General features: G+C 41.5%; 2 protein-coding genes across 3 annotated transcripts in view; one reads left to right on the top strand and one right to left on the bottom strand.

Moving 5' to 3' along the window:
- mcph1 (microcephalin 1) overlaps nt 1-27,921 on the bottom strand; it is a 315,247-nt gene that overhangs the window by 107,974 nt on the left and 179,352 nt on the right. The gene's annotated exons all lie outside the window — the stretch shown is intronic.
- Nucleotides 1-27,921, top strand: part of angpt2a (angiopoietin 2a) — a 106,957-nt gene that overhangs the window by 23,710 nt on the left and 55,326 nt on the right. The window contains exons 2-3 of one of the 2 annotated variants that reach the window (XM_080192032.1): nt 5,178-5,333; nt 12,262-12,383. In XM_080192032.1, coding sequence (XP_080048158.1) covers nt 5,178-5,333; nt 12,262-12,383 — 278 coding nt within the window. The remainder of the gene's footprint in view (nt 1-5,177; nt 5,334-12,261; nt 12,384-27,921) is intronic. The other variant, XM_080192033.1, reaches the window with a different exon arrangement.

The raw sequence follows: 27,921 nt of genomic DNA, 5'->3' as shown, positions 1-27,921 counted from the left end.
AATATTCACCTCCACTAATACACCATCCACGTTCATATAGTAAGGTTACTCTCCAACCAGCAGAGAAACCTAGCTACTGGCAGAAACCTTGGACATTAATGCCATGGTAACTAATCTTGAGGATTGGTAAGGAAAGCAATTGATAAGCAAAACTATTTTTTGGGTAAATTGTGTACATCAGTCTAGCTGTTATGGGAAGTTAAGGTGGAGTTTCATTTAAGGTTGAATTTTCTTCTTTGGATTAGTTCCTACACACTTGAGAATTTCTACAAAATGTTATGTCTGCAAGCCACAAAATGTCTTCCATGTCAAAATAAATTACAATCATATAGTTATTTGCTTCCTTTGAGGATGCATATTATGTTTAAAATAAATCTGAGATTTCGACATCATGTTGGCAGATATACAGAGGGAGGTCAAGTCAGTAAAATGCAAATGGCTCACAGAAAGAATCTCATTGTATGTCGATATGGAGCTACTGATTTGTATAGTATTTCACTGAATTTGGCAACATTTATAAACCAGGTTCTGGGGAATTCAAAAGGGGCAACAAGTTGTACTAATCAATCAGTTTAAATCATGAATAATTGTGCCAGAAGCAAATGGAACTGCTTGAAATCTGGAATTTTCTGTCTCTCACAAAAAACAACGGAGTCTCATAAAATGGCAAAATGTTAAATCATAGAAGGAAGTCATTGCCCCATCAAGACTGCATTGCTGCTTTTCTTCTAGTCTTATTCTACTCTTAAACTGTTCCCCATACCATAAAAGGGATGAATTTGGCACACCTTTAACTGCCAGAAAATTACAATTTTACTTATATAGGTTTCACATTCAACAAAAACCCTAAATAGAACTTTCTAGAATTTAAATTTATCTATTGTTATTTGAATAATATACTGGTAGATAATGAAATTCTGAAGTTTCTATCAGCACACGTTTCACTTACTGCTGAGGGGTCACTGCCAATGCTGCCTTAAGCCAGTCACAGATACCTAAAAAAAAATAGATCAGGAATATATATCTCTCGGAATCCAAATTCCTGTCTTCATAGAATATATCACAGAGTCGGCAAGGAAAAAAAACGAGGGTTGATCAATTTACTTGCCATCAGAAATGAGTAAAATGCTCAGTGGCATTCCATAGTAGGTTATCCTAAACTGGACAGAGGCCACAATGCAGATTGAACATGGATCCATAAACCATGCGTCTTTATTCACTGATCAGCTGGAAATTCTCCAAAGCAGCAACCAGTTTTGTGAATGTTACCTAATTAGAGGGGTTAACCTAAGAGCAGTTTCAGAAGATAATTGAGAACTTTCCATGAGAACATTTAAAAATGAACTTTTGAAAATTGTTTGAACCCATGGATTAAAGACAAATCAATAAGTTGGATTGAAAACTGGCGGAGCACTGGGAAGAACATGGTGATATCTGGAAAACTGTCCATTTGATGATACCAAACTCTGTCAGGTGCAATTTCTATGCAATCAAATAGCATTTAAAAAGACTGAATCAATTTATCAGTTTAAAGAAAGAGAAGTATATTTTAATCTTGGTAAAATAACACATATTGGGAGCTCTCTCTTTCCTTTCTGGAAAAGTAGGTACAATTTGTAGCACCCCACTTTCAAAAGGAAGCACTGAAGTGTTCGGGTGCAGGATCAGAAATCGCAAGGTATGTTACGAAACCAGACTAGATCTGAACAATTTTTGATTTTGGCATCAGTGTGAGGATAAAATGTTTCTCTCCAGGCATGATTCTACTGACAAACTCTGAAGTTTGTTTCAAAACAAACTTTATTTAATAACACAATTCAATTACAACAAATGAATTAGCTTAGCTCATAGCAAATGCTCTATGTTTACACATGACAAGACACAATTAACCTATCTCTATGAGTTCCAATAAAGCAAAATTTCCCTTGTAAACTTAAACCCCTCCTTATAATTAGTTACTAAAACACAGGCATACTTGCTTTGAATGAGGTTACCAGACTTGGGCCTTTCAGAAAACTTTTACAGGGAGAGAGACAGAGACAGAGAGAGAGAGAGAGAGAGAGACACTGCTTTCTTCACAGCCAAGACAGCAACAATTTGTATTTTAAAATGATATAGAAACTCTTCCTTTCCTTTGCTCATCCCATTAACCACATGGCTCTGTCTCTACCAATGAACCTAATCAAAACTCTGTTCTGAAACCCCAGGAGGAGCCTAAGCAAACATAAATGCATTAGTTCAGTTAAAACAAGCTCTCCATGTCCAGAATAAGGACTTATTTTGTTCCCAAAAGATAAAATGCTGAAAAATCTCAGCAGGTCTGGCAGCAACTGTGAGGAGAGAAGAGCTGATGTTTTGAGTCCAGAAGACCCTTTGTCAAAGCTTTGTGATTTTCCAGCATTTTCTCTTTCGGTTTCAGATTCCAGCATCCACAGCAGATTGCTTTTGCTTATCTTGTTCTCCCAGCTGTTAGCTTAAATGTTTTCCAAAACAAACCATCGCCCTATTAAACAGAGCTGAATTTTAAGCATACCTTTTGCAAGAAATATTATATAAAGAGATTTCTGAAAGGCACTGTATCATCACAACAGGATTCAGAATAGTGTGGTAAGCTGAAACTGGTGCTTCAGACTTGACGTTATTTATCAGAAACAATGGCTGAGTTCTTCCAAAAAAATTCCAAGTTTCGAACTCATGTGAAAACTGGAGTAAATCATGCTTTTTTTTTAATGGGAGTTCAGAGAAGAATCTCCCACAGTTTGTGCACTGCTGAGTGTACTAGCATAAATTGTGCTAAAAATCAGTGGAGGGGGGCCTATTCCTTCTGGAGAGGCCAGCAGAATAGCGTTGAGTAGGCCACTGCGCATGCACCAATCTGCCATTGCTGAGATCAGCGCATGGACAGTGCCTGCCAATTGCTCGATCGCTGGCCAGCCCCATGACCCCCACAACACTGGCCCTCTCACCACCACCCCCTCCCCCAATGGCCCAATTGCTGCCCCTCCAAGCATGTCTGCATTCAGCCCCGACCGCCCCAGCCTACCTTGATCGCTTATGTCGGGTGGCACGATAGCATAGTGGTTAGCACTGCTGCTTCACAGCTCCAGGGACCTGGGTTCAATTCCTGGCTCGGGTCACTGTCTGTGTGGAGTTTGCACATTCTCCTCATGTCTGTGTGGGTTTGCTCCGGTTTCCTCCCACAGTCCAAAGATGTGCGGGTTAGGTTGATTGGCCATGCTAAAATTGTCCCTTAGCATACTAGGAAGCTTAGGACTAGGGGGAAATATGTAGGAATATGGGGGTAGGGCCTGGGTGTGATTGTGGTCGGTGCAGACTCGATGGACTGAAGGTCCTCTTTCTGCACTGTAGGATTCTGTGAATCTATGAATTCCCTGCACCCCTCCCATCACCCCCAGTAGCCCAGCCTCCCTCTGCTCACAATTCCAAAATGCAGAATGGCAGCAGGACCCCGCACCCTCAGCCCCATCACTGCCCTGTGAGGCCCTGCCCTCTCATCAGACCCCGCCCCTATCAGGCCCCAGCCCCCTTTAGGCCCTGCTTTATGCCTGGTGGGCAATGTCAAGGTGCCCCCTGGGCTTTGACACTTTGCACCTTGGGCAGTGGCAGGGCCTAGGCTTGCACCGCCAAGGTGCAAGTTCCCAGGGAGCACCCCCCAGTGCCCGACCCTCTGTGGAGCCCCGATTGCCCCTCTTTCACTCCAGCAGGCTCAGCCCACCAGCTCCCTGTCAGTGGGGAGATACTGTAAATCCCACTGGAATGAAATACTCCTGGTGGGTGGGGGAAGATGCAGTCCCAGAGATTTCAGTCCCGGGCCCACTAATAGCATGTAAATTACATGCAAATTCAAATTAACATCAATTATGCAGCTCTGCACCGAGTATCGACGTGGAGCTGACAGTGCCGGAAATCCGGTGCTGGAAGACACGCTTGGGGATGGATGCCCAGCGTAGATTGTGCTAATCCAGCCCTGCTGAAATCTCCTATCCTGCTGCACTAAAAAAAAATCAGTGCAGCGGGATGGGAGAATCGCCCCCAAAATATCTGTCTGAAGAACGAGTCACCAGGCTAAACATTTTTTTTGGAGACGTGGAATGCAATCACCCCTCTAAAATGATGAAAGTTTCCATCGGTGACAAGAAAACACAGATTTACAATTAGTGAAAAAGTTACCCTCGATCCAGATGACCATAGGCAAGGGCAGAGAGGGCTGATTGGTGGTGATTTTAATCTGAGGGCCACCTCACCTCAGGTTGAGAAGGTGGGCCTTCATAGGTCACCTTAGCTGGAACAAGAATTGGCCCCATGCAGTTGGCGTTGCTCCTGAGTTAGAGAGTTACTGAGTTAGCAACCCCCCACTTTACAACTAAGAAGCCTCTAGTGGTACAGGAGATGATGGAAAGAGAATTCCTCCTTCTTCAAAAACAGTGAAATAGTACAACACACTACATTTACTTAACTGCTTTAAAAAGTAGCTAGATCTCAAACTGGAATTTGAAGATAGGATACAGAAAAGGATATTATGGTCCCTGTGTCTGCAGGAGATAGCTCTTCAATAAATATGAGATGAACAAATATTCTGCAGTTCTGACTGGATATCTTTGGGGTCATGAAATACTCTTCAACATAAAGGAAGGATATGTTGAACTGGAAAGGGTGCAAAAAAAAATTTACAAGGATATTACTGGGACTGGAAGGTTTGAATTACAAGGAGAGGCTGGATAAGCTGGGACTTTTTTCCCTGGAGTGTAGGAGAATGAGTGGTGACCTTATAAAGATTTATAAAATCATGACGGGCATACATAAATAAGGTAGGGGAGCCCAGAACTAAAGGGCATAGGTTTAAGATGAGAAGGGAAAGATTTAAAAGGGACCTGAGGGGCAACTTTTTCACACAGAGGATGGTTTATCTATGGAATGAGCTGCCAGAGGTGGTAGAGGCAGGTAAAATTACAACATTTAAAAGACATTTGGGCACAGACATGGATAGGGAAGGTTTAGAGGGATATGGGCCAAACGCAGGACCAGTTCAATTAAGGAAACCTGGTTGGCTTGGGCAAGTTGAGCCCAAGGTCCTGTTTCCAAATTGCATATCTCTATAGTTCGATAAATTTAAGAACTTAGGAAATACATTGAGGTCTGTCTTTTCCCCGTTATAGCTTGAAAGCTACATTCAAGATAACATGAAGAGTGAAATGGTACAGATGCAGCAAAATGCAGTACAAAATCATACAGCGACCATGCTAGAAATAGGAACAAACCTACTCACTCAGACAGCTGAGCAAACACGTAAATTAACAAGCGTGGAAGCACAGGTAAGGAGTTTTGGTTTTTACACATAATCTAGATATATAGATGTCTAACTGCTGGGTATCATTTCATGTTAAGATTCAGCTTAAAATGATTGTTCAGTGGAGAGATCAGGTAGTTTCCCTCTGCTGGGTTTCAAAAAAGGCTAATTTTATTCAACCACTAGAAGATGTGTTAGAGATTCTTAGAAAGATGCTGGCTTTAGATTTTTTCCTTCCTCGATGTTAACAGCTTCACCGCTACTCAATATCTTCCACTTAATACCTGACTAAGATCTAGGTCATTGGCATTATTTTTAATTCAACAATAACACAAAATACTAAAGAAATATTTGGAAAAAGGGGCATGATCAACAGCAGCATAATATGTTATTTTTAAATTATGGTACAAATTTTGCTCAGGTTATTGCTCAAACATTCCAAACAGTTTATTTAAATCAATTAAAGAGATCTGGAAGAAGCGCTGGCAGAGTGGCCTCAAGCAACAGGAACCCAAGTTCAATTCTGGTCTCAGGTGTCTGTAACTGGAGTTTTCACATTCACCCTGTGTCTGCGTGGGTTTCTTTTGGGTATTCCAGTTTCCTCCCGCACTCCAAAGATGTGCAGGTTAGGTGGATTGGCCATACAAAATTGCCTCTGAATGTCAGGGGGGGTAGCAGGGTAAAGACATGGGGGTTACGGAGATAAGGCCTGGGTGGGATTGTTGTCGGTGCAAGCACAATTGCCCGCATAGCCTCCTCCCACACTTGGAGATTCTATGATTCCAAGACAGAAAATGAAATTGATTTAATCTCATGTAAATCTCAAAAAAGACAGTAGGACTAGGGGGCACAGCCTCAAGATAAAGGGGAGGCGGTTTAGAACGGAGTTGAGGAGGAACTTCTTCACTCAAAGGGTGGTGAATCTCTGGAATTCTCTGCCCGTTGAAGTGGTGGAGGCTGCCTCGCTAAATATTTTTAAGAAGCGGGTTGATGGGTTCTTGATAGGAGAGGGGATTAAGGTTATGGGGAGAGGGCGGGAAAGTGGAACTGAGCCACGACAGATCAGCCATGATCTTATTGAATGGCGGGGCAGGCTCGAAGGGCCAGATGGCCTACTCCTGCTCCTATTTCTTATGTTCTTATGTTCTTAATAGGTGCAGCAGTATAAATTCAAGCATACTTATAACACCAGAACAAACATGGGTTTGCATTTTCAGGTATTTGGATGCAAAGTCCGGACAAGACAACATGATAACTTTGATTCTAGGCAGCAGACACCAGGGGTGAAATCAAACTGGAGATGGCAAAAAAACTTCACTTTTGTGTACTGTTCACTGAATAGATACTTAACACTAACAAAATGTATACATCAGTTGAAACCAGAAAGTCCAGTCCCAATACAGTGCTAAACGCCAAATGTGCAATTTGCATTGCCACCACAACACCACGCCAAAGAAAATATCTATTATTGTAATTTCAAACACTTCTTCAAAATAAAAATAAATTCACTAACAAATGCTATGAAATCTGACAAGTCTTCAGATTTCACAAGATAAATTGCTTCCACTGAAATTAATGCTTCAGAAGAATTGCTTTTGGATTTCCTTTCATGAATGAATGATTCTTTCTTCAATGACTTATGCTCTGAGAACTCAAATGGCAAAAGTGGGGGCGATATTGTATAAGAAGTTCAAAGGAGGGTCATTCACGTTGTGTTAATGGGAGGAGGATAGAATGGGATCTTAATTTCAATGCTAACTTTACTGTTCCTTTCATCAGGAAACCAAAGTGCAACATTTAGTTAACTGGCACGACAAGCAGATTATCCAAACTCTCAATCTTTAAGGGAACTTTTTTGTAGAAGAATCTGATTAGCTGCAAGTACACAGGTTTTGACAGTGTGTCCAGTTAACTATTGCTGATGCACCAGTATTCCATTAATTTTCTGATTTACATATTATAATCTGACTGCCAGAGGAAAATGTGCCTGAGCTAATGCTAAAAATTAGGCGTGGTAGCAAATAGCATAATGTTTGTGGTATCGCTGTTGGCAAATACACCACTGTCAATTCTCAGTGAAACTTGCAGATGTGCAAGGCAATTGTTCAGCATGAAAGCACAAATAATGACATAACATTATCTTTTTGAGAGACAGAGAGAATCACACCAAGTAATTAAAACAGTGGAGTAACTTAATTTATGAACAATTATACAATTGCTCTGTTTTAACTGCTGTGTCATTCTAAAATAGTAAATAATGTACCACAAGCCGCACTAACAAGTGGCACCATGAAGTACTGAGTCTTGGAGGATGGATATTCATCCAGAGTCAGAGATCTTGTACACCTAAAACAATAGAGGATGAGTTCTTTCTTTTGCAGAAGATGAAACAAGTCATAAGAACTTAATAAGTAGGAGCAGACCATGGTGCTCCATGAGCCACCTCCATCATTCATTAAGATCGTGGCTGACTGACCGTGGCCTTAATTTTCCTTTTCTTCCTGCCCTCCCATAACCTTTGACTCCCGTTGAGATCAAAAATCTGTCTAACTCAGCCTTGGATATATTGAATGACCCTATCTCTGTGAAAAAAAATTCTGAAGCCAAATGACTCTCTGGAGGAAAGATATTCCTATTCATTGCTGTCTGGAACAGGAATTCCTTTATTTTTAAACTGCACTGCCTCATTCAAGATTCCCCTATGATACAGAAACATCCTTCAGCATCTACGCTGTCAAGCCCCTCAGAGTCTTATTTGTTTCAAACTGCACTGTCACAATTCTTTAACCAAATCTAGACTGAAGATAAAGGGTGATTCTGTTTCTCTTTTTAATCTATCCTTACATTTGTCTGCTTCAATTTTCCCCAAACTTTTCGTACAATGTTTTCATCTTATTTTGTATTCTCATCCCTTGTTCAATTCCTTCTTCTGTTTCTCCCATTATCTCCCCACACACAAATGCTGAACCTTCTTTCACTAAGGCAAACAAAAAGAGTGAATTATTTTCCATCGAAGAGAAGTCATTCTATTGTATTTTGTCACTGGATATATCACTTAGTTGATCATATTATTGTCCACAAGTATAATCGTTCATTTCTTCAAGTACTTGGCTTTGTTCGTTCAAATATAATATCAGAATTTGGATTAATTAAAAGCTGCACCTGTAAACTTTTGTGACCACATTGCTCTTGTACTGTAATAAATTAAACATCTGCTGCTATACTTAAGCTGAACAGATTTATTGGAACATGGGAACTACAAATATTTTTTCAGATTAAAGACTAGTCAGTTTCCTAGCGCAGTAACATGACCGAATTGTGGAATAACATTTGTGCCCAAACACCCTCCAATACTCCAATGAACCTCATAAATTAAACCTTGGAATGCTTTACTTGTCTTCCTTGTAAGCTAGACAGATCAAAACTGCTCATGTCTCAATTCCCTAGTGGTGACATTGAGTGAAACACATCGGCACCAGGTTACACAAAGCTATTCAGCGATTAGTTGAGCCACATAGACCAAGAGATTTCAGGTCCAATCTGAGCTGAGGGAAGCAGGTACTTGGCTGTACAATTGGAAACAATGCCCTCGGGACCAAAGGAAGGAAAATTATATCAGATCACGTCCAGCAGTTCATGCTCACAGAGCCTGTTCATGGATAACAGCTGAGGATAGAACCAGGCTTGAGGCAGCAGGAGCTCATCATCACCACATGAAAAATAGCTCTTTAGAAAAGATACTGCCCAAACTGTTGACTTCCTATCCTAGCAAGAGTCATTCCTTCTTTTTTTAGTGAGGCGGGGGGAGGGGGGGAGAGCAAACATAGTATAGGCAAAAGGCACATGCTCTAGGGACAACCTGACCGATGCTCACCTTTATGCCCCGGGGAGGCGATTCCCTCAACAGGTTTATGTCCAGGTGAACCTGTTGTAAACCATGCCAATGGAAATATATGGCGGGGGTCAATATACAGCGTTGCTAATTATAGGGTTGCTAATTATAGTCAAATCCATTAAAATGTATTTAAATCTGATTCATGCCGAGTGTGGGCATTGCTGGCATTCCCAGCTCCCACATTAGTCAGGGCAGTGAAAAACAGAAATCATGATCTTGCTGGTGAGATCTGTGACTTCTGGGTTTCCCTGCATCTTGAGCCCCAGCTGGCAATCTCACGGATGGCTCAAGATCCCATCCTATAATTCAATCTGATCTTGTGAAGGAAAATTTACACCTTATCTAAATAGATTCCCTAGCATTTTTCTTCAGTAATCCCTCCTTTATTTCAGTTTGCAAGGCACTTCTCTCCCTGCATTTCTTCTTCCTCTTTTGGATAGGCTTTGCACAAGGCAAGTAATCAACCTTTTTCTACCACTTCCCATCATCCTACATTTTCTAATTGATTGCCCGGATCTTCTGCCAAGTGACAATGATCGCCACTCCACTCATACTTTGCTTCACCTTGACTCTATTCTACATTTCTGGCTGGATTTTCTGGAACTGACTCATTCATTGCAGTGTTGGAGGGAAGACAATCCACCTTTCTGCAAGACTAGGTACCAGAAGGTAAATTCAAAAGTCCAGTGGATGAATATATGATTGTTAGTGAATGGGTTGAATTCATTAACAACAGAGATAAATGGGTGAATGGGTAGTGTAGCTAGGTGGGTAAGGTAAGTGACAAAGGGAGTCAGATGGCAGGTGGGTTGGATGGCAGGTTGGTATGGTGGCAGGAGGGTAGGATGCCTGGTGGGTGATGTTTTAGGTTGGTAACATTGCATGTGGATAGAGTTGCAGCTGGAATAGGGTGGCAGGTAAGTGTGAGGGGAAGTAGATGAGTGGGTCAGTGGGGTAGTCAGGTGACTGAGGGTTCGTGTGGTTGGGAGAGATTGCCTGGTTGAGGGTAGCCAAGGGGTCAGTGGGTGAAATCAGGGAGTTGAGAGGCAGTTGGGGGGTTGAGCTGAGCTTGATGTGAGTGAAAGGGTGGTAGTCAGTGTGAGTGACTGAGGGGGACGGGGTGGTCAGTTCTGTCGTTACCCAGGAGTTTGATTGCAGCTTTTCTGTCCATCATTTCCTGGGCAACTGTCCAGGTAAATAAATCAGAATTGCCTGACATATCCAACTCCAGCTTAAGAGCCATGGAGGGTCCCAGACTGGAAAATCTGGGCCAATGTTCTCTTTCCCAGCATTTTAAATAATTGTTGTTTAATTATCTTTAAGATATCGCTTTCTTATTCAAGGAACATATTCATCGTTTCCATCTTCTTGTCATTTTCCAAAATATATCATTTTCCATAAATATAGTGGTACATTTTGGAAGAAAGAAGAAGAAGAGATAATATAAAACAAAGGAAATGGTAGTTTTCGCAAGTTCCAGTCCAACATCATTCGCAGATTCCAATAGATTCGCTTGACAGGACCTCGACAACGGCAAGAGCAGATGTGCTATACTCCAAATTTTGGGCAGAAAAGGAGAGAGAGAAAGAGGAGTGAGAGTGAGAGAAAGAGAGAGAGAGAGGAGGGAGAGAAAGGACGCTAGTTGGCATGGTCAGCAGAGAAAGAAAGTTGTGAGCCCTCTGTGAGCTACTGGAACAGATTGACAGATGATGAACCATTTCTGGTTGGAGAAACATTCTGTAGAAGTCTAAAAGCTCTGAACGAAATGCATCACGTGGCCAGGTGGAAAATTTACCAGAGAGAATCTGGCTGCTGCTAGCAAATTTGGACCTTCTCTGGAAACTGTCTTTCGAAGTCATTTGATTTTACAACTTGCAAAAATAAGTAACAAGGAGAAGTGAATCTGTTGGAACCTGTGAAAAGAGTTGGACTGGGTTTTGAGAAAATTGATATTTAGCCGACCATAGCTTTGGGACTGGGTCCTGGAAAGTCAAGGGTCCACTTAAGGAACAGTGTATAGTGCAACCATGGTGGAAGATTTTCAGTTGCGTTAAAAACTAAATGAGAATTTTTTTTGTAGTTTAGAGTACAAATTATTTATAAAAGTAGTGTTTAGTCAATATTACTTTTAGCTTATTTCAGTAAAAGTCTTAAAACTTGAAACCTTTATGGGTGATCTTTTCAGCCAGTCAATCTCTTTCAAATTAATTGGTCTCTCCTGGGACCATAACAAATTAGTTTCTGATTAGAAAAAAAAGCATATGGCTATGGGGAATGGGGCTGGGTATGAAGGGAAAGAGATTTAACTGTACTGCTCTTCCAGAGAGCCTGGCCTGGACATAGCAGGCAAAATGGCTTTCTTCTGTGCTGTAACTATCTATGATCTTTCACTATCACTGGGTCAAAGGCTTGGAACTCGGACTCTAACAGCTATATCTACAATTCATGGACTGTCGTGGTTCAACAAAACAGCTCACCATCACCCTCAGGATCATGGAAGCCCCACAGTGCAGAAAGAGGCCATCTGGCCCATCGAGTCTGCACTGATCATAATCCGACCCAGGTCCTATTCCCACAGCACCATTTATTTACTCTGCTAACTAAGGGGCAATTCAGTGTAGCCAATCGACCTAACCAGCACATTTTGGACTGTGGGAGGAAACCAAACTACCTGGAGGCAAAGATGGGGAGAACGTGCAGACACCTAAGCCGGTAATTGAACCCGGGCCCCAGGCGCTGTGAGGCAGCAGGGCTAACTACTGTGCTACTGCGCCACCCCACCCTTCTCAGGGGAAGTTAGGGATGGGAAAGGGATAGTGGGCTTGTCAGTAATGTCCAGAACCACCAACAAATTTTAAATATACGCCATTTCAGATATCAAAATATTTTAACTTTTCATTTTTTTTGAGGAAACTGTTGTTAGAAAGAGCACTTGAAAGAAAAAAAATCCCAAATGTGCCAAGAAAGACACTTCAGTTATTAGAAGCAATTATCATGTCTCATTAAAGTAGTATTTATTGTTTTCTATTATCTAAACAATATCCTCCATTTTTTCCAGGTTTTGAATCAAACATCTAGACTGGAGCTTCAGCTTTTGGAAAATTCTCTCTCAACAAATAAATTGGAAAAACAGATAATGATCCAAACTAATGAAATTACTAAACTACATGATAAGAATGGGTAAGTGCTCTTCAGCTGTCAGAACCGCGAACAATCACCATATTCACTTCAGCATTTCTTTGTCTATTAGCTGCAAGAGTTCCCACGAAATTGCCTGTTGTGGCATTTTGTGATAATAAAATTCATTTTATAACTGTTACGTTGGCCAGAATTCTCTGCTGCTCTAAGTCACGCAACTGCTGTCAGCAAGCACGGAGAATTTGGTGCTCAGCCAAATCTCCATTCTCTGCAGTGGGAATGGAGAACCCCAGCTGCCGGTGAGGTCAGGGAAATCCAGTCATTATGTTTATACATAAACACTTCAAAACCTAGAGTCGCTACATTCACATTTGTATTGGAATGTGCAGATGTAAACCTAACACTGCAAGCATACATTCCTGCCAGTGAAGGCACTATTCAATCACTTTTAGTTGCAAATGTAATTAGAAAATAATAAATTTAAGTTGTCAATATCCATTATAAATGTGGAGACATGGAATTCATAACGAAATAAAATTTTCAAGAAGTGTATTCAGATGTAAAAAGAAAGTTACAATAGATAATTATTTCTGTCCAACAGGATCCAATTATCTTCAGCCCAGTTTTAATGTTTCATCGAAAGACAATCTGACTTGCCAAGTGCAATGACATCGGAGACAGTAACTAACAATACAAGTCTTGTATCCGGTGTGTGTTCATAAGTGCTTCAGAAAATGCCCGACACTTGAAATTGTGACGCAACCAAACTCATCATCACACTTGCACTCGATTGCATTTCCATTAACATTAGGTGTAATTCTCCCATTTTGAGATGAAGTCCTGGGGTGTTAACATGGAGGGGTGTGAGGGTTTCCCTTCATGGAGGTCAGTGGAAAAGCACACCAGCAGTGACCTCAGTAATTATGCACCCAGTATTTTATGTCATATTCTGTGGTGTGGCAAGCCTGTTGGCACATAGTCCACCACTGTGTCCAGCTGCCATATTGAAAGGCATCCAACATTACAAACACATGACTGAAAAACTCTGAAGATAGATCTGTGGGAGCACTCTGAGAATAAAGTTGGATCTCTCAGAACATGCCTGGGCTGGAAGATGAACCTCCTTCAGGACACCAAATCTGGAAAGCCCAGCTGCACCCAGTACTGTGGCATCCTGGAGTTCAGGGTTACTGGTGGCCTCCATACTGAACTCCGAAGATAGCCCGAGGCATTGTTCAGTTTTGTCATGACATCTGCACACTACGATGTTCCAAAAGTGTTTTGCGCCGGTGTGTTTTTCCACTGGCATTGCGGAGAGAGAGTGTGCGTGCGCGTGTGTGTGGAGGTGGGATGGTAGAATGAGACCATTATCTGCATCCCATTGATGAGGTTTCAAGCTGGTCTTTGGCAGGTTTTCCGATCTGCCATAGAGAGGAACAGCACAATGTCAAAGTGTAAATTTACGTCACATGAAACCAATTTCGAGGCTTCTTGCCACATTCTCTCCTCACGCCGCCATCGACCCCATTGGCAGGAGCTTGTGAGAACAGGGAGGAAAGGTAACCCTTAATAATTTCTTAACACAACTGATAACCTCACTCACATATATACATAGTTGCAGCATACTCTCCACAAGATTACAATCTTTAGCAAAAGCAGATACCAGTCACATTCAGTTTCCAGTGAGCCTTTTACCAACCACCGCCACCACCACCCCTCTCGACCCTCATCAACCTCCCACCCCACCAAACCATGGTAACCTTGGCCTGTTGTCAGCTAGAATTCACAGAAGATCACACGACTCAATTCCTCCATTTTATACTGATTTAAAGAGAGAATTCCAAAATATAATCAGCTAATAAAACTTTACATCACAATTTGTCTTGCTTTTTGTGGACAGCAAATAACTGGGCCATCTGAGAGATGCTAGTGTTGCAGCTATGCTTGAACAGTGGCTAAGGAACATTCAATTCATTTTCGAGCCAAGTCTTTGGTAAGACAACTTGGATGTTGTCAAGGCCCATAGCCTTTGCTGCATCCTGTGCCTTCGCCCATTTCTCCTTATCATATGAAGTGAGTTTCAAAACTGGTGGGGACCTCAGTAGGAGGCCACGATGGATCAGCTGCTCAACATTTTTGGCTGGTGATAGCTGAAAATGCTTCAGACTTTTCACACTGACAAGCTGATTTTCTCCATTATTGAAGTTGGAGATATTTTTGGAGCCTGCTCCTCCAGGCAGTTGTATTTGTCCACTTTCATTTGTGACTGGATGTGGCAGCATTGAGGAACTTTGATCTGATCCATTGATTGTGGAATTACTTAGTCCTGTTTATAACAAATCTATTCAATGGAGAAAGTAAAGGGGTAGTGAGCAGAAAAATTTCATGTGTTGGTTGTTCAAGTAGCTTTGCTTTTGTCTGATTATTTCATTGCCAATTGTGCATTGTCAGGGAGGCTCCTGTGAACATACTCATTGGATGAAACTGAGTTTATATAAACTTTCATCAAAATCAACTTTCTAGGCTGTATTTGAATCAAATTCTAAACGGTTCAAGGGCAAAGAACTCATCAACATCACTTTTAAGTCTTTAATGCCGTTGTAGTTTGTCCCCTCATAGAAGGGGGATAAAGGTAACCAGGGAATTACAGACCGGTGAATCTCACATTAATGGTAGAGGAACTCCTGGAAAAAATTCTGAAGGAGAAAATTAATTTCCACTTGGAGAGGCAAGGTTTTGATCGGGGATAGTCAGCATGGCTTTGTCAGAGGAAGGTCATGCTGAACAAATTTGACTGAGTTTTTCAAGAGGATGATCTGGTGTGCAGATGTGGGTAATGCAATTGATGCAATTGATATGGAATGTTAATAAAAATTCATTATTAACAACATTAATAATGTTAACGTTGTTAACATTAACAACGTTATATGTATGTTGTTGGTACATATAAACAATATAGATGAAAATGTGGGGGGGGGCTGGTGGTGATAAGTACATTTGTTGATGACATGAAGATTGGCAGGGTAATTAATGATGAAGAAGGAGGTTTTGAGGTTGCAGGAGAAGCAGTGGCTTAGTGGTATTATCACTGGACAAATAATGTAGAGACCCAGCATAATGCTCTGAGCACCTGGGTTCAAATCTCACCATGGCAGATGGTGAAATTTCTGTTCAATAAAAATTTGATATTAAATGTTTAATGATGGCCACGAAACGATTGTTGATTCTTGTAAAAATCCATCTGGTTCACTACTGACCTATAGGGGAGGTAATCTGCTGCCTTTACCCCAATCTGGCTGACATGTCACTCCAGACCCAGAGTAACTGCCCCCTCAAGGGCATTTAAGGATGGGCAATAAATGCTGGCCCAACTGGTGACGCCCACATTGCACAAAAGAATAAAATAGATGCAGACGGGTTGGTCAGATGGTCAGATCAGTGGCAAATGGAATTTAAGTCTGAAAAGTGCAAGATGATGCACTTTAGAAGGAGTAACAAGTCAAGAGAGTACTCAGTGAATGGCAGGACATAAAGAAGGTCAGAGGATTAAAGGGATTTTGAGGTGCTTATCCACAGATCACAAAGCAGCAAGAGGGGCTATTACGAAGGCATATGAGACGCTTACCTTTATCAATCATGGCATATATTATAAGAAAAGGGAAGTTGTGTTGCAGCTGTACAAAACTTTGGTTAGACCACAGCTAGAGTGCTGTGGGCAGTTTGGATCGCCTCATGATATCGGAAGGATGTGATTATGCAGGAAGAGAGAGCAAAGGAGATTGACCAGGATGTTACTTGAGATGGAGCATTTGAACTATGAAGAGAGGCTTAATAGGCAAGAATTGTTTTTTTTAGAGCAGAGAAGGCTGAGGGGGAACCTGACTGAGGTGCTTAAGATTACGAGGGGTGATAGACGAAGTGGCTAGGAAGCAGCTGTTTTCCTGTGTTGAAAGGTCAATAACAAATGGGCATAATTTTAAGGTGAGGAGCAGGAGGTTTAAAGGGCATTTGAGGAAAGGTTTTTTACCTAGACAGCAGTGGGAGTGTGGAATGTACTGTCTGGGAGGGTAACAGAGGCAGGAAACCTCACAACCTTTCAATGTACCTGGATGAACATTTTCATTCAAGGTTATGGGCCAATTGCTGGAAAGTGAGATTAGTGTAGATTTAATGCAGTTTTGTCAGTGAAGACAAGATTGGCTAAAGGGCCTTTTCTGTAATCCATGACTCTATGGGCCCTCTTTTGCCATTTGATACTAAGTGTTGGGAGGCCTTAAAACTGGGAGTGTTTCAGATCCGACTTTTAGACCCATTCTCAGGTGTCCCCATACTCACTTTGCTTGCAAAAATATCAGCAATTCCGAATCACATTGCAGAAACCTCTGGGCAGTGCTTAACACGCCTGAACTCCTGCAGCACTGATCAGTGCCTGCAGCTGCACACGCGCAGAAAAAAAAGATGGAATGCAGCTCCCCGACCACATCGCTCCCAGGCCAGATAATGCCTCACCCTGGCCCCCACAGATATTGCCCCACACTCACAACATTGCTGGTCCCCTTATCCTCCCACCCCCTCCGCCACCCAGACCGATCACAGGCCCCTCCCCCCTTCCCCTCCCATTGATCCCAGGCAGCAAATCCTCCCCCGTCCCCCTCACTGATCTCAGGCTAAGTGATAGTGGACCCATGCCCTCCCAACGCCACTGATCTCAAGCAAAGGGTTGATGGACACTCAGCACTTACCTCCTCATTAACTGAAGCGCCTGAATCGGACTTTTGTGGAGGATGTCTGTTTTGCGCCTATTCTGGATGGGCAAATACAGTGGTAAAGGGGGAAGTGCTGGTAAGATGGGGCATACAGCCCATTAAGTCAATTTAAATGCATGCAAAGGTCCCAATCGTGGTAATTTTCAGGTCTTGGTAAAGGGGGAACTGACGTGGAGGCGGGCACGGATTGCACTACTTGCCTCATGCCTGACTTTACCAAGTTTTCACATCCAAAAACGGGCATAACGTGAAGATAAAATCAAGCCCTATGACTCTATATGACTGAAGGCAGTTCAAATGTTTGTTGCTAAATCAAATGTAGTTTATACTCCTGCAAAAGATACTGTAGTTAGAATCACTGGGTACCAATTTGTTGCAAATATTTTATAATTCAGTTACTTCCTGCTTGGACAATCAATCCTGTAATACAGCGCGATTCACTTAAAAAGGACTGTCTTTCGCATTAATCCTTTTGTCTGTCATAGATGGCTGACTGATTTATTTCCCAACATATTATGAACTTACACTTGAGTCTTAGGGTCAGTTAAACTTAATAGCTTAGAAATGAGGGAACAGCAGCGTGTCATGTGTCCACTATTATAGCTTTAAAAAAACAACCAAACTTCACTTCAGCTCACATTACAGTTTTTTGCATTCCATTTCTTCTACTGCAGTCAACTGGAGAAAGGTACAAATGGATTCTAAAAATGTTTTGTAGATCACAACAGGAATAAAATAAACTTGTTCGACACAGAATAGAATGCATTTCTCTTGAATTCACTTTGGATGTTTCTCAGTATGACTGCAGGTTTCCACAAGCTAAGTATCAATTCAGCTTCAGAGCAATACTAATTTACAGCAACTAGACCAAAAAGTCTTCACTGTTCCAAATAATCAAATTACGGCTAAATTGATGAGATTACGAACTGCCCCCAAAAGTTTGGCCATATTTTCCAGGTTCTACAGATATCTGATAATACTGCTTGTTTGAGGCCAAGTGAACATCAGACTGCTTTCTCAAGATTTCAGAGATTGCAAACTGGTATAAACAATGAACAGATGTCACAAATATATTGCCACAAGAATGTTCAATATGCAGCTCATTTCACCCTTGATTTACTTACTTAAAGTTGCAATTACCGAATTGACAGACAGGTTAAGGAATGTCGCAGAGTGATTTTATTGCTCTTTACTTTCTGCCAAAATGGTTGGCAAGTTAAACTGAAAATACATTCTTTTGTGTTATCCTATTGAAAAATTTGTCCCAGTAACAAAAGTAGTTTTTTCTTTGTACATGACAATCAGACTAGATTTAAATACACTGAACTATTTTCAGAAACCTTTAAAATAGAAGTTAATGTCAAACCTTTCTTCAGTTATTGCTGTGTTTCTGAAAATGCCAAATTGAGGAAACGTCAAAGTAATTTGAATTTTGGACTCAGCACAGCAGAATCATTGACCGTGCAAATTTTGTTTAGAGATACCTTTGGTATGTTTATCTTTTCCGTGATAATGCTGCCAAAACTACATTTGTTGCCCTGAATTATAGCAGTAGTCCGACTGGGATTACTGTGGTTGTCTGCCCCTTTGAGGGGTGAGCTCTCCATGGGACATGTGACTCAGTCAGCCAATCAGGCTAGGATGCGTGGTTCCAGGGACTGGTTGTTAGGAGTCTGGAGTCCATGCAATATGGTAAACTTTTCATCACTCTCCATCAATAGTTCTTATCTCAATAAACTATTCATTAATCTACCTGGCAGTTGCCTGTCATTCGAGATACTACAGTTACTATGTCCTGAAAGAGTTGCAGTCCATATACTGGATATGTAATTCTAGGATATTGAGCCAAGGATGATAGAGAAACAACAATACTTGCCTAAGTTAGGATATTATGTGACAATGGGATCTCAGAATGATGATAGTGTTCCAATGATATTGCTGCTCACCATTTTTGCTGGTGGAGTTCAAAAGAACAGAGATGTTTTGCCCAAGCTAATGAAGTGAATTGCTGCAGTGCATCCTGGAGAATGCATTTTATGTGTCGTACCTGTTTGTAGCTAGGGATAGGACATTGATTCCAGTGGCATTAGGCTGGTTTTTGTTAAGCTTAATTGCCTTTGCAGCTCATCTGAACCAGGTCACTCATCCATCACACTCCTGATTTCAGTCTTCCTGATGGGAGAGACACTTCTCATTACTGTGCATGCACCCTATGTTCTTTTCTGTACTTGATCCAGTTAAGCATAGGTTAATGATGCCTCTCAGGATGTTGCTATTGCAGTCTCAGTAATAGTGTTATTGTTTAAAAGTCAGAAAGCTGTTTTTTTCTATTGTTTGAGTTGTTTATGTGATGCACATGTTGCCTGCCAATTGTTAACTCAACTCTGGATGTTATTCAGGTCCTGTTAGGGCATGGTAGCACAGTGGTTCACACTGCTGTCTCATAGCGCCAGAGACTTGGGCACAATTCCCACCTTAGATTATTGCCTATATGGATTTTACACATTCTCCCAATCTCTGCACGGGGTTTCCCCCGGGTGCTCCAGTTTCCTCCCAACTCACAAAGATGTGCAGGTTAGCTTGATTGGCCATGATAAATTGACTGTGGTGTCAGAGGGACTAGCGAGGTACGTATGTGGGTTTATACATTCAGGGTCTTAATGGAATTGTTGTCGGTGCAGACTTGATAGGCTGCATAGCCTCTTTCTGCACTGTAGGGGATTCTATGATGTGACATGACTCAGAATGCTTGGTTATCAAAGCTGTTGTCAATAGGGCTGCTTGCAGTGGAATTATCAGAAAATTGACCCTGACTTTGATAGGGAAGAGGTCACTGATGAGGCAGTTGAAGACAGTTGGGCTAGACAAATGTGCACTGTGGTGAGTCTCACTTTGAGATTTTGTGTGCACTTCAATCAGCCCAAGTATCACAGCTAAACAATGAGATTTAGGGGAAGTCTGCGTTTTGGGAATTCTTCTTGACTTAAAAAAAGAACTTGCGTCATTGCATCCCAAAGCGCTTCAGAGGAAAGTGCTTTTTGAAGTGTAATCAGTGTTGCAATATAGAAAACGCGCATTTTCTATAACTTGCTCACTGCAGAGTTCCATGACAACGAGATGATAAAATAAATCTTTTTTCTGAAGTGACGCTGTTTGAGGAATAAATATCGGTTGGGGTATTGGGGAAACAGCTCCCAAGTGCAACACTCCCCCAACACTGCATTTAAGCATCAGCTTGGAACATGTGTTGGTCTGTTCAGATTGGGACTGGAACTCGCAGGCTGTTATCCAGAGACAGGAATACTATCACTGAGCCATAGCTAACATCTCGGCATGAAACATATTTACAATTATTATTTCTGAGAAGCTTCTCACACCTAGTTTTTGTGTATACTTCATGCAGGGAACATAAGGCAGATGTACCAACATTTTCACACTTCAGTCCATTTGTATCTTCAGCAATGGACAGGGACACCAGGTCTCTGATTAATTCTCACCTTAAAAATCACACTCAAATTTTAAATGAGCACTGGAGCTGGAGTTTTGGAAGAACAGTTGTCACCTCAGTGTGATTGCTCTGCACCACGTTTCAGATGATTATAACCAAAAGATGTGTTATCAAAAGATTCTCTGTTCCGACTCTTGATTTTATTTCTGATCTTGTTGCTGAGATTAAGCTATATACTCTGTTATGATCCTAGTTTTTGTTACTAAAGGATAGGAAGGTCCCAGACTGGAACCCTAGCTCAAAAGACTGTAACTTTTACCTATTTTCTTTCACAAAACATGGATGAACAGATTCCCAGGACTTCCACTTAGCTTTTAGCAAGAGAAAAAAAAGTTGATTAAACATGGAAAGTTTGACTATGACACAATACTTCTTCACCTTCACGAATATATGCAGATTTTAAAGATAATACACAGTTTACAAAATGTTTTCAGAAAATACACAGTCCCTGTAAACTAAAAAGGCCAACTCTGGTCTGACAAAATCCACTCTGAAAACAAGTGGTAGGAGAGGTGGTGGCATAGAGGTATTGTTATTGGGTTAGTAATCCAGAGGCCCAGGGCAAAGCCTGGGAACAACCTGGGTTCAATTCCCACCGCAAAATTCAATTAAAAAAAAAAATCTGGAACTGTGACCTTGAAAACATCATCGATCACCGTATGAAAAAGAACATGCCCTTCAGTGAAGGAAATCTGCTGTTCTTAGCCGATATGGCCCACATGTGACTCCAGATCCACAGCAATATGGCTGACTCTTAAACGCCTTCTGAAATGGAGGGCAGTTAAGGATGGGCAATAAATGAGTTAGAGATGTCCATATACTTCCAGCTGTTTTCAGCAAGGATCCTCATCCTCCTTTCAGCCTCCTCTGTCTTGAATTGTCATGTGCATTCAAACTTCCACAGAATCTCTCAGGTATTAAGTCCGACCAATCAGACTGTTTCACAGACCTTAGGAGTGTTTCAGATAACTGGCTTCTTGCTAGTCAATTTCGCCAGGTCTGCACTTTCGACTCTACCTGTAACTTTAAGAACATAAGAACATAAGAACATAAGAAATAGGAGCAGGAGTAGGCCATCTGGCCCTTCGAGCCTGCCCCGCCATTCAATAAGATCATGGCTGATCTGTCGTGGCTCAGTTCCACTTTCCCGCCCTCTCCCCATAACCCTTAATCCCCTCTCTTATCAAAAACCCATCAACCCGCTTCTTAAAAATATTTAGCGAGGCAGCCTCCACCACTTCAACGGGCAGAGAATTCCAGAGATTCACCACCCTTTGAGTGAAGAAGTTCCTCCTCAACTCCGTTCTGAACTGCCCCCCCTTTATCTTGAGGCTGTGCCCCCTAGTCCTACTGTCTTTTTTGAGCGGGAAGAGTCTTTCCACCTCTATCCTATCCATCCCATTCATCATCTTATACGTCTCAATGAGATCTCCCCTCATTCTTCTAAACTCTAACGAGTACAAGCCTAGTTTATTCAGCCTCTCCTCATAGCTCAACCCCCTCAACTCCGGTATCAGCCTAGTAAACCTCCTCTGCACTCCCTCCAAGGCCAAAATATCCTTGCGCAGGTGCGGCGCCCAAAACTGCACACAGTACTCCAGCTGCGGCCTCACCAATGCCCTATACAGCTGCAGCAAGACCTCCCTACTTTTATATTCAATCCCCCTCGCTATGAAGGCCAGCATCCCATTCGCCTTCCTGACCACCTGCTGCACCTGCAGGCTGGGTTTTTGCGACTCATGCACAAGGACTCCGAGGTCCCTCTGCACCGTCGCCTGCTGCAGTTTTTCGCCACGTAAGTAATAGTCCTTCCTACCATTCTTCCTACCAAAGTGGACCACCTCACACTTGCCAACATTAAATTCCATTTGCCATTTCCTGGCCCATTCGCCCAGCCTATCTAGATCCTTCTGCAGACTCTCCACACCCTCCGCACAATTTGCCTTTCCCCCAATCTTGGTGTCATCAGCAAATTTTGACACCCTACACTCGGTTCCCTCCTCCAGATCATCTATATAAATGGTAAATAGCTGAGGCCCCAGCACAGTACTTCGCACAAATTCCATTCCTTTTGTCCCTTTGACTTCAGTCCTCCTGGGATTTCTCTTTTCATTCCTTGGCTTCTAGAACTTTCTGCTCTTTAGTTTCTGAGACTTACTTTCTTCCCTGACTCCATTGTTCCATTTCTGCTTCTGGCAAGTATGAGAGTTGTTTTCTCTCTAGCTGCTCAGCTCCAACTACCTTGGCTCCATTAAAAACTAAACTCAGAAGGTCCTTCTGACTTGAAAGTGGCCCCTGGTTGCTCAGTAACAGCTGGACCCTTCTCTAAGCTTTTGTTTGTTTTTATGGTGTAAACTCCCTAAGCGCATTACAGACATCATTTGAAAACCCCATGCATGCAAAGATATTTGTTTGACATGAATCTAACTAGCATTTTAATCCTTTTTTACACTGAAACATTACATTAAGCTAACGTAAATCTTTAACTTGTTTCTAATTTCCAACAATATCAACATAGATCATTTAAAACTATTTCTGTTTCTGGATAAATGACATAAATAGTAACTCACACAAGATGCATTGTTTTGGTAACAGGAACCAAGTATCTATTTAAATCATTAAGGATGCCTTGTCTGCATTTATCTCCTGTTTATAAAACATTACTCCACACCAATCATTTCTGTTAATTCCTACATTCAAGTTTATAATGGAAATTATTCATAGAAACTTATCATGCTTCAATCTTGTATCTCTCAAATTCTCAGTCTGCAATACAGAGGGACTCTGTTACCCCAAAAAGATCGACTGCTTGAATTGCTATAGGTTTGCTAAAAATGATAAAATTTCCTATGAAAAAGGACAGAATCTGTCTTCAAATATGCACCGAATTGCAATTGTATACCTTTGTCCAGTTATTCCTCACAATCTAATCTTGTTTGATCTGAAGAGTATATGTGGTCATGACTCTTAGGTGCAAAGCCACAGGTCATCAAATTTTATATTAATAGAACCATTGGTTCATCGGATCCATCTCCGGCTCCAATTGAGCAAATGAGAGCAAATTCAAATTTGTCACTCAGCCTGGCATCTTGCACATTTATTTCATTTTTCCTTGGAAGGCTGCCAGGATTTCTACTGCAATACTCTGTGTGACAAAGCGTTCCATCTTCCAACGAATCTGTCTGAAAGAACTGCTCCTAACCTCATTCCTCTGCTCCCAATTTCCCATTATACTTTTATGTAAACAAGGACAATTTTAAAATGCCACTGCATATTCAGATTTGCGGCATCAGCTGTCACAAGGCATTTTTCAACCTCTGATCAGCGGAATGTTCTCTGGAGTGAGATTGTGAAAACTCCCCCCGCGCTCCATAAAAAATAATTTTTCTCACTGGGATAAAGTTAAATCCCAGGCTAAAAATGAAGAATGACAGATAGGGAAACATGAAGCTAGAAACCAAATTTCAAAAGAAAATCTCAGTCAACACCGAGGTAAATTTAATTACTACTTACTCGAGAAAGCTGAGGTAATTCATTTGCTGTTTATATTTCAACCGTGTGGACAGGATTGTGATTTCAATTTTTCAATTGAGAACAGGCAATCAGATATTAATTTATGCAGTTTAATGGGCTGTGGAATTGATAATGTAAATTTCTCTGATGAATGAACCATACTTTTGACTGGATAAAGTTAGAGGCACATGAACATCGCAGTTAAAAAGGTGACAATGAATTCCAAAGTTCCAGCCACAATATGAAAAAATTCCCATGAAAATACAGGTGGTTCATGTCTTTTGTTCTAGAGGAGGTCAGAGGTCTATAGCTCACTTGGGAATCATGCTGTGAAAGTACAAGGTCGTATCGCTTTTGCTGATTTTGGCCCCGGTTGGCCTCAATGAAAGACGTTTTCACACTAAAGTAGTATAAGCCATTCTGAAGAGGATGTTAAGGATCCACAATCATTTTGATTGTCGTGACCTAACATCATTAATTGCCTTAAAGGTATCAGGGTGTTCAGCAGTTTCAACAGTGTGCTGTGTCTGAAATATTACAACTTCGACCCTTCATTTCACTTGTCCATCTCAAACATCTTTTCAATAAGGAAGAAAAATAAGACTATGCTCTACAAGAAATTATGGAATGAAGAGAAACTCATTTGTCACACAAAGCTAATTTCTTTCACAAATCATCACAATCCGTTTCATCCTGAACCATGTGTAATTCACTTAAGTCTCTTGAGAAGATCTACAAAGCTTTTCCCTTCCCCCATCGTAAAGCCAACAAATTCCAACTCCGCGTTTTCTTTATGAATTGAAACATATTTAGTTCTGCAAATGTCTCCACATATGCTAAGCCCATAAATACTGGAATGTGTTGCTCTTTTTTGAAAATCTATTTTCAACCCGTTAAATTCTTCAGAAGATTTTGTACCAGTATTTCAAATCATCCACAGAATGGAGAGTAACTTAAGCTTATTATTATGTCAACCATTTTCCAAAATTGTGCGGGTTAGGTGGATTGATCATGCTAAATTGCCGTTTTGTGTCCAAAATATGTGGGTTAAATGGATTAGTCCTGATGAATGTGTGGGGTTATGGGGGCAGGGTGGGAAAAGAGTCCAGGTAAGACACTTTGTCAGAAAGTCAGTGATGTGCCAAATGGCCTGCTTTGGCACTGTATGCATTCTATGATTCAACGAAAATGTATATCTTTCCTGGCAGCAGTTAGGTTAAGCAAATGGAGAGAAGCACACACTGGAGCAGCACTGGCATTTTCCAATTAGGAAAAAATAACACAGTTCTAAGGTTGGAAAAAATCTGGAGCCTCTCAACATGTGAAGTGTGAGCCCAGTGCATCAGCGGTTTTGCACTGGGAGACCAGAATGTTGTAATAGTCATAGCACAAACTGCGAAGATGGTAATAGCTGGAACATGAGGCAGAAGTTAGCTGCAACAGGAATGTAGACGACAGTCGTGCCCCCAGCAGAACTCAAATTGCATGTCTCAAAGGAGCTGAGGTCTCCAGGGTAAAAATTATTAGGCATAATTGTAATGCAGGAAGCAAGGGAAGAAATAGCTGGGGCCTTAAAAGATATCTTCACATCCTCTTTGACCACAAGTAAGGTTCCAGAGGACTGGAGATTAGCCAATGCTGTTCCCTTGTTGAAAAAAGGAAGCAGGAATAATCTAGGAAATTATAGACCGGTGATTTCTGTGGTGGGGAAGCTTTTGGAGAAGATACTGAGGGATAGGATAAATGCACATTTGGACAGTAGTTAGTGACAGGCAGCAGGTTTTGTATGGGGAAGATCATATCTCACCAACTTGATTGAGTTTTTTTAAAGAAATGACCAAGATAATTGATGAGGGAAGGACTGTGGATGTAGTTTATGTGGGCTTTAGTAAGGCATTTGACAAGGTCCCACACAGCAGACTGGTACAAAAACTAATATCACATGAGATTCAGGGTGGGCTGGTTAGGTGGATACAGAACTGGCTTTGATTTTGATTTGATTTTTTATTGTCACATGTATTAACATACAGTGAAAAGTACTGTTACTTGCTCTACAGAGATAAAGCATATTGTTTGTAGAGAAGGAAACGAGAGAGTGCAGAATGTTGTATTACAGTCATAGCTAGGGTGTAGAGAAAGATCAACTTAATGCAGGTTAGTCCATTCAAAAGTCTGACAGCTGCAGGGAAGAAACTGCTCTTGAGTCTGTTGGTACGTGACCTCAGAATTTTGTATCTTTTTCCCAATGGAAGAAGGTGAAAGAATGAATGTCTGGGGTTGCATAGGGTCCTTCAATATGTTAGTTGCTTTGCTGAGGCAGCTGGAAGTATAGACAGAGTCAATGGATGGGAAGCTGGTTTGTGTGATGGATTGAGTTACATTCATGAACTTTTGTTGTTCCTTGCAGTCTTGGGCAGAGCTGTGATACAACCAGAAAGAATGCTTTCTATGGTACATCCGTAAAAGTTGGTGAGAGTTGTAGCAGACATGCCAAATTTCCTTAGTTTTCTGAGAGAGTAGAGGCGTTGGTGGGCTTTCTTAACTATAGTGTCGGCATGGGGGGACCAGGACAGGTTGTTGGTGATCTGGACACCTAAAAACCTGAAGCTCTCAACTCTTTCAACTTCATCTCCATTGCTATAGACAGGGGCATATTCTTCTTCACGCTTCCTGAAATCGATGACAATCTTCTTCGTTTTGTTGATATTGAGGGAGAGATTATTGTTGCTGCATCAGTTCACCAGATTCTCTATCTCATTCTTGTACTCTGTCTCGTCATTGTTTGAGATCTGACCCACCATGGTGGTGTCACCAGCAAACTTGAAAATCGAACTTGAGGGGAATTTGGCCACACAGCCATAGGTGTATAAAGAGTATAGGAGAGGCTGAGAACACAGCTTTGTGGGGCACCAGTGTTGAGGATAATTGTGGAGGAGGTACTGTTGCCTATCCTTACTAATTGGTCATTGAAAACAACAGTAGTCGTGGAAGGGTCTTTTTCAGAATGGAGCTTTGTAGTCAGTTGTGTTCCACAGGGATGAGTGCTGGGACCTCTGTTTGTAGTATAAATAAGTGATCTGGAGGAATATATGGGTGGTCTGATGAGTAAAGTTACGGATGATAAATTTGTTGATTGCTAGAAGATACAACAGGATATAGACTGGAGACTTGGGCACAGAAATGGCAGTTGGAGTTTAATCCGGACAAATGCGAGGTGGTGGATTTCAAAGTATCAAAATTAAGTGTGAATCATACTGTAAAAGTCAGAATCCTGAGGAACATTAACATACAAAGTGATGTGGGTGTGCAGGTCCACAGTTTCCTAAAAGTGGCAACACAGGTGGTCAAGGTGATTAAGTAGGCCTACAGCATGTTTGTCTTCATTGGCTGGGGCATTGAGTACAAAAGTTGGCAAATCATGTTCCAGTTATATAAAACCTTGGTTAAGCCGCATTTGGAGTATTGCATGCAATTCTGGTCACCACACTACCAGAAGGACATCGAAGCTTTTGGAGAGAGTGCAAAGAAGGTTCACCAGGATGTTCCTGGTTGTGAGGTGGTGGCTGAGAGGAGAGATTGAACAAACTGGAATTGTTTTCACCAGAAAGACAGAGGTTGAGGGGAGACTTGATAGAGGTTTACAAAATTACGAGAGGCATTGATAGGGTGGATAGACAAAGGCTTTTTCCCAGGGTGGAAGTGTCAATTACAAGGGAGCACAGGTTCAAGGTGAAGGTGGGAAAGTTTAAGGGAGATGAGCGGGGTAAGATTTTCACACAGTGCAGAACACACA

Source organism: Carcharhinus amblyrhynchos, chromosome 7 (genome assembly GCF_965287045.1).
Source record: "Carcharhinus amblyrhynchos chromosome 7, sCarAmb.v2.hapA, whole genome shotgun sequence".
In the NCBI taxonomy this organism is placed as follows: Eukaryota; Metazoa; Chordata; class Chondrichthyes; order Carcharhiniformes; family Carcharhinidae; genus Carcharhinus; species Carcharhinus amblyrhynchos.
Note: the sequence above shows the minus strand (reverse complement) of the source record. Positions and strands in the feature narration are given on the sequence as shown.